At 47.9% G+C, this 7,485-nt stretch overlaps 1 protein-coding gene across 1 annotated transcript in view; it reads left to right on the top strand.

Annotated features, from left to right (window-relative positions):
• Positions 1-1,346: 1,346 nt before the first annotated feature.
• The window catches only part of CCDC158 (coiled-coil domain containing 158), a gene marked incomplete at its 5' end in the record, with an annotated part of 15,180 nt that continues 9,041 nt past the window's right edge, over positions 1,347-7,485 (top strand). Inside the window, one exon of the mRNA XM_006035895.3 lies at positions 1,347-1,509. Coding sequence (XP_006035957.1) covers positions 1,347-1,509 — 163 coding nt within the window. The remainder of the gene's footprint in view (positions 1,510-7,485) is intronic.

Here is a 7,485-nt window from a genome sequence, read left to right as displayed (position 1 = left end):
GAGTGCCGCGCCCTGCACCACCCAGGACTTCGCTTGTCCTCATTCACCCCAGCTGGCCGTAGGAGCAGCCAACAGAGGAACCTTTCCCTGTTTCTTACATTACTGTATAAAGTAGGTTCGCTTTATGTCAATTTCATTTATGCGGCGTTCTCCAGGCCTATGCCGATCGCATATATGCGAATGTACCTCGCTTATAACGAATATTGGGTACAAAAGGATCATCACATAAGAGCGAATTTGCATAAATCAAATCCACATAAATCAAGGGAAACCTGTATAGGCTTTTGTGTGCATGTGATTTCCATATATCATTTGCAAAATGTACCTCTTTGTGGACCCTCCCTTTTTGGCTTTGGCAGAATTCTTCCCGGATTCAAAGGCCAGTCTGCCTGAAACACCTTACAAGACCAGCACCTTAGCTTTTACTCCATTTTATTTAGACAAAACTCTCTCTGGGAATAAGGCCGAATAAAAACCAGAGTGAGGACATCAGAGTTTGGTCTATTGATAACCCTATACATAGGGGTTGCTGGGTGTATTTCTAACTATTCCATTCAATTTCCTTCTGTTGCATGGGATGAATGTGATTATATATGTTGTTACTTCCTTATGAGAACATAATAAATGCAGCATCCCAAGTAATAAATAACAAGACCTATGCAGAAATTATTAGAAATTATGAGGGACAGCACCTAGGGATCTAAGGTGACTAGATCCCTAGGTGACTAGGGATCACCTAGGGATCTAGTCACCTTAGATCCCTAAGTAGACTAGGGGACTAGTGGACTAGTGGACTGTGAGGGTCCTTTCCAGTCAGTTCAGAAATTCACATTAAGTTCACTGGGCATTGAATCAGGCCCCACAAAGAAACCTGTGCTACAAAGGTAACGGCACAACTGTAAGGTATAAGTCATCACTAAAGACTCAAACATTCTGATTTATTGAAGGTATGTAAGGACCTATAGTCAAGCTGTTCAATGAATGAGGTGAAAAAAAACTTATCTCCCAGCAATCAAAGCATCCCCTCCTTTCCAACTAGCATCCTTCTCTATTAGGCAGTGCTTTCTCATACATGCCCTCTATATTGCTCTGATAGAAATGAGAGCATGGCCTCAATGGACCACACTACAATGCCCCCCTTCAATGGACATTCCCCTGCAGAGACTGGCCTGCACCCAGGAGGGAATCTAGGCCATTAGCTTTTACATTACACCAAAAGTTGCATGGAACTTAAATGCATGTGCACAGCAAGGCTAGGATGGTGCTTTCATTCCTCTAAATACGGACTTCTGGATTTCACCTACACTGTTTTCCTTCAGCATGTGTGTGAACTTTCTGGACTGCAGGCTAACTCCTTGTTTTTTCATTGTGTGGACAAGCTGCTGTTTCCAAACCTCTTTGTGGCACTTGCACAACATTCTTGCCATTATTTTGCTTGCAGGGATCCTTTAACTTTACATACTGCAGATCTGGAGGACCAAGCTGCTACCCTGTCTTTTGCACCTACTGGTGAGTTTTCTTTGGCTGTGCTAAACAATGAATGTTCTGTGTAGGGATGGAACTGATACACTACAGAATTGTACAGAGAAAATGCAGGCCACAACACAAGAAGGAATTATATTTTCATAGGTCACTTTTACAGATGCCCTTTAACAAGAATTATTTACTAAACCTCTAGAGTACTTAGTAGATGTGTGCTTCAGTACATGCACTTTATTATCAGTGAGTATCTTCCATCTGGTAAAATAAATTCCCTTGGTTATTTATTTATGACAGTTGTCTTATGTACTAACCATGGCCAACATTTTCAAACTTGATTGCTTAAAGTTAAACTTCCAATTCCATATTCAGTTACCTAAATATGTGACCTAATTTTCATTGCAGCCACTGCTGACTTCCTTTGGAAAACTGCTTACTCAGAACTTCTGAATGTTGGGTCACTTATATTTAGAAACCTAAATAAAAAAACAAATAGAGACCTAATTTGGGCAATGAAAGTTGCAGTTTAGTTTTCTCCTAACTGGATTTCCCACACATTTTCCATTGAACAGATTTTGCCATGATCATTACCTGGAGCGTCTGATATATTTATTTTCCCTAAGTGCTCACATTTGCATGTTTGCATCTCCTATGTGAGGGACTATGGAAGGAGTTTACTACGTCTGTCAGTTTCTTTAGCTCTTGAATGCTGAAGGAAATCTCTTGGTCTGCTATAAACAGCTTGAATTTCTACCAAGTCCATTACAGCACCCTGGCACATGCCCAAACCACAGTAAAGTTGCAAGAAGTTGTTATACCAGAAATGGGAAAGTTGTTAGAGATCTTCTAAAGCCTTCAAAAGGCAGGGGCAGATCCAGAGGGGGGTTGCAATGGTGTGCTGCACCCCCCTTTTTGATTGCATTGCTTCATAGTAATCTCTGGAGACTTTTTAAAGTCCCTAAAGCAGGAGTAGGCAATTATTTCAGCTGGAGGGCTGCTTAAGGAGCTTTGGTGAGCTGTCCAGGGCTGCAAGGGTAACCCTGCCCTGTGGCTGCCATCTTGAGACTGGAAGTCCCACCTCCTAACCCCTGACTTGTGCCACTGGACATCCCTCCCCTTTCCTCCAGAAGTACTCCTTTTGGCAAGGGGGTCTGCCATCTTGGAACCGGAAAAAAAACAAATTATATACTAAAAATCAAGCATCTACAATAACACATTTTAATATTTTTGTCCTGATTTGTATGCGTTTGCATACTGTACATAGAGGTGATTGCATAATACCTCAAAATGAAGTCTTCTTAGATTTCATAGATTTTTAGGGTCGGAAGGGACCTTAGTAGATCAAGTCCGACCCCCTGCCCTGGGGGTCAGACGACCCCAGCTAGGTGCTTGTCTAGTCTCCTCTTAAAGACTCCAAGGTAGGGGAGAGCACCACCTCCCTTGGAAGCCCATTCCAGATTTTGGCAACCCTCACCATAAATAAATTTTTCCTAATGTCTAATTTAAATCTGCTCTCCATCAGTTTATGGCCATTGTTCCTAGTAACCCCCAGGGGTGCCCTGGTAAACAGAGTGTCCCCTACTCCTTGCTGCCTTCTCCCCCCCCCCATGAATTTGAAGATGGCTACAAGATCCCCTCTCAGCCTTCTTTTGGAGGGGCTAAGGAGATTCAGATCCCTCAATCTCTCCTCATAAGATCTTCCCTGTAGGCCAATAACCATATGGGTAGCCCTCCTCTGGACCCTCTCAAGGTTATCTATATCCCTCTTGAAGTGCAGTGCCCAGAACTGGATGCAGTACTCCTGTTGCAGTCTTACCAATGTCACATAAAGGGGAAGTATCACTTCCCTAGACCTGCTTGTGATGCACCTTCCAATGTATGAAAGTGTGTGGTTGGCTTTACTTATCACTTCGTCACATTGACAACTCATGTTCATTTTGGAGTTGACCATGACTGTGAGATCTCTTTTTGCTGCTATGCTGCTTAGAAAGTTACTGCCTGTAGGTGTGCTGGTGATTCTCTCTCCTTAGATGCAACACTTTACACTTATCCTTGTTAAACTGCATCCTATTCTGTTCTGCCCACATTCTCAAACTGTCCAAATCCACCTGAATCCACTCCCTGCCCTCCAGTGTGTTTACTTTGCCCCATAATTTGGTGTCACCCGCAAATTTGGACAGAGTGCTTTTCATGCCCTCATCCAAATCACTGATGAAGATATTGAACAGCACTGGTCCAAGGACCAAACCCTGGGGAACTCCACTGCCCACATTTTTCCAGGTCGAAAACAACCCGTCCCCCACCATGCTCTGTGCGCCCCATAAGTCAATTCTTCACTCACCTGACCATGTAGTAATCTACATCACAACCGCTTAATTTATTTATAAGAATGAGTTGTGACAGTGTATCAAAGGCCTTTTAAAAATCCAAGTGGATGACATCTACCTCAACTCCTGCATCTAAGCATTTTGTGACCTGGTCATAAAAATAAACAAGGTTAGTCAGGCGGGCTCTACCTGCTATGAAGCCATGCTGGTTGCCCTTCAGCATTATTTTTCCTACTGGACTTCCACAAATGTGATCCTTAATAATTTTTTCAAAGGTTTTCCCAAGGATAGAGGTGAGACTAACTCGTCTTCCTTTCTTCCCTTCTTGAAAATAGGGGCCACATTGGCCCTTTTCTACTCCTGTGGACTGCAGGTCCTCTGGACCAGTCTTACTCTTGTATATTGTGGGGGGTGAGTATAGAGGGGTATGGGTAGGTGGGTATAGAGTTTGTGGGGGACTGTGGGTGTGTGTGCATGTGGGAAGATATGGTTATGTGTTTGGATGTGTATGTCGGGTTTGTGGGGGTGGGTATGGGTGAATATGGGATTTGTGGGGGCTGTGGGTGTATGGCAGGGGTTGTGGGGTGTGCAAGGGGGTGTGGGTGCGTGTGTATGGTAGAGCGTGGGGGGTGTGCGGGTGCGTGTGTATGTATGGTAGGCTGGGGTGTGTGTGGGTGGGTGCATGTGTATGGTAGAGTGTACATGTGGGAACCTTCCCCTACAAACACCCCCCCATCACATATGCCCCTCCCCCTCCGATTTCAGACAGCCCCTGCCACCAGCAGCAGCAGGCCCTCAGGGTGCTCATGGGTGCACACCCCCCAGCGGTGTGGTCCCAGTGAGCCCCAGGACTGCATGTGGCCGGGCCACAGGCTCCATCACATAGGGCTTGCATGCCCAAGCCATATGCTACTGGGGAAGTGTCACATGTTGAAGCCGGCAGTCCAGGTCATGGGGCTCAACTGGGGCATCAGGGAGAGGGGCAGAGCCAGCTTGATTCCATAGCATGGAGCTCCCCGCTGTTCCCCGTGACCTGCATGTGGCTGTGAGTGGGGCTGAGTCACCTGCTCCACCGCATGGGGCTGCCCCCCTTCCCTCCCTTTCCCCCCGCAGGTGTGCGGCTCAGGCAGAAAACCCAGGAACTGCATGTGAGCCTTGTGCGATAGAGTCTGGTGGACCCCCACGCCCCTGCGAGTCTAGACTCTTCACTCCTGTTGCCCTGCCTTGGCTCCCTGCTGGCCCTGGCCCCGGGGCACCAGCATGGGCCTTGCACTTCTGCCCAGCTGCTGCTGCTGCTGCTGCCCACCACTGCTACCACCACTCCCCCACCCACCACCTTTCCCCTGCTGCTACCCTACCTTCCTGCCTGTCGCCACTCCTTGTCCCCACCCAACACTACTTCCTACCTGTCTGCTGCTACTGCATCCCTTGCCCTGCCCGCCACCGCTGCCGCTCCTACCTGTAGGGCTGAGGTCAGGGCCATCCCATGGGCGAGGGTGGGAACACAGTGTGTGCTGCCCCTGCAGGAGTGAGCAGGGCTTGGCCCCATGGGAGCACAGCAGGGGCAGCCTGAGGCCAGGCTGGATATAGTGAACTAGTAGGCACCTGCCTTTGGGCCAGATTAAATTACCTGGTGGGCCAGATCCAGCCTGTGGGCCGTATTTTGCCTGCCCCTGCCCGACAGCCTGTAAAAATCCTCCCTTTCTGCTTAAAGGCAGGCTCCTGCTCCATCCCTTCCCCTGCTTCCTTGCCTGACTTTCCATGGTGTTCTGGGAGCAAAGAAGTATCGGAACCATTTCTGCCCTCTGCGCAGGGATGGCTGTGAGCAGGGGGTGGTGACAACAGCAGTAGGGAAGGGTGGGGGTTCCCTCCCCCCGATGCCATGACTGGGAAGAGTTGGGTGGTGGGGAGGGAACTACTCTCCTGCCAAGCTGTTGCTGCTGTCCCCTTGCCAGCTGAGCCCAGCCACATCTCAGCCCAGGAGCTTCCATGCTCTGAGCAGCAGAAAAAGCAGTAGCTGCAGGTAGTTGGGGAAGAGGAGGGGATGGGCTGTACCTCTGAGCAGGAAGATGAAGGGAGGGGGGATTTTTGCCTGCTTTAGGGACTTAAAGTTGGCCTGCACTAGTAGGGCTAGAGTAGGCTGGGATCAGAGGATGCAGTGCAGGTTGCTGCTCTCACATCCCTCCAGAAATCTTGGATCCACCCCTGGCCATACCTACAAAATCTATTAAATACCATCAGATCTTAACTGAATTTTTAGTTAGGTGGAAATGTATTGTTCAGGACCCCCCCCAAAAAATGCATCTCTTCTAGTTTGAAAATTCTATGGGTATAGAACAGACTCTGGACTTTAAGAATCCAGCAACAGCATGACATTATTACAAGTCACATTTGCAGTACTTTAGCACTGAACAGTGTTAGGGAAGATACTTTTAGATCAGAGCCAACTGAGTCAATTCAGCCAATACCTCTGTAGCATAATCACTGAAATGTATTAAGAATAAACACACCTTATTAGTATTTATTCCCATTGACTTATTCTGTTTACTGCATGCTGCTATCCAAATATGGTTCTCTCTCTTCCTTACAATCCTCATGCTGCTAAAAAAATACAGTAAACAGTGCCTTACATATAAATCTATCATATTAAATGTGGGAAATGGCAGCCAGGTGGCAGACACTAGGGTTGTGCGAAGCTTTGATCCCTGATTCGATTCGGCCCGATTTGGTGGCTGAATCTCTGAATCCAAATCGAATCAGAGGACTGTTTAATCTCTCCGAATCAAATCGGAACCCTCTGAATCAATTCACAAAGATTCGGTGATTTGGACAGACACACAACTTTAAAAGTTTTTTCTACATAACTCAATGTAGCAGGCAGCTTGTGAATGCTGCTATGCTGTGGGACACATGGGGTGTCCTACAGGAGTATGGGAGGCTTCACAGCGCACGCGGCAGCAGACCTGGAAGTGGACCAGAAGCACTTCCAGTCCACTTCTGGGTCCGCCAGAGAGTGCGCAAGGGGGCCCCTGCACCCCCCTGGCTCGGCAACTGGTGTTTCCTGGGGCTGGGGGGCACCCAGGGTCCCCCCGTGGCCAACCGCTGAGCCAGGGGGCTGCGGGGGGGGCCCCCCAGAGCGCTCCCTGGCGGACCCGGACGTGAACCAGAAGTACTTCCGGGTTCACTGCCAAGCACATGGGGGACCCCCTCCCACGCTCCTGTGGGATGCTCCATGCACCCCAGCATCACAGTGCTCATGAGCTGTGCTGGTACCTCGAGGTATGTAGAAAAAGCATTTAAAGCTGTGTCTCTGGCCAAATCGCTGATTCTCCAAATCAGCATCGAATTTTCAGATTTGGATTTGGCTGAATCAAATCAGGGATAGTGATCCAAATCAACAAATTGAATCATTGTCCCCGATTTGGGCCAAATCCAAATTGAATAGGGCCCACTTTGCACACCCCCATCAGACAAAACACATGCATTTTGGTCTTTTAAAGATTTAGGTGGCACTTGTGCAGATGCAAACACTAATGTATACAAGTATCTGGGAGGTAAGGTAAAGGGAGAACTGGGCTGTTAACAACCATGGAGCTGGTAATTGCTTAGAAACAGGCATTTGCTCTGAGGGTAAAAGAAATGAGCAGACAGCAGAAGAAGGTTTGGCCTACTCCTGTAG

Source organism: Alligator sinensis, unplaced genomic scaffold (genome assembly GCF_000455745.1).
Source record: "Alligator sinensis unplaced genomic scaffold, ASM45574v1 scaffold803_1, whole genome shotgun sequence".
NCBI lineage: Eukaryota > Metazoa > Chordata > Crocodylia > Alligatoridae > Alligator > Alligator sinensis.
Note: the sequence above shows the minus strand (reverse complement) of the source record. Positions and strands in the feature narration are given on the sequence as shown.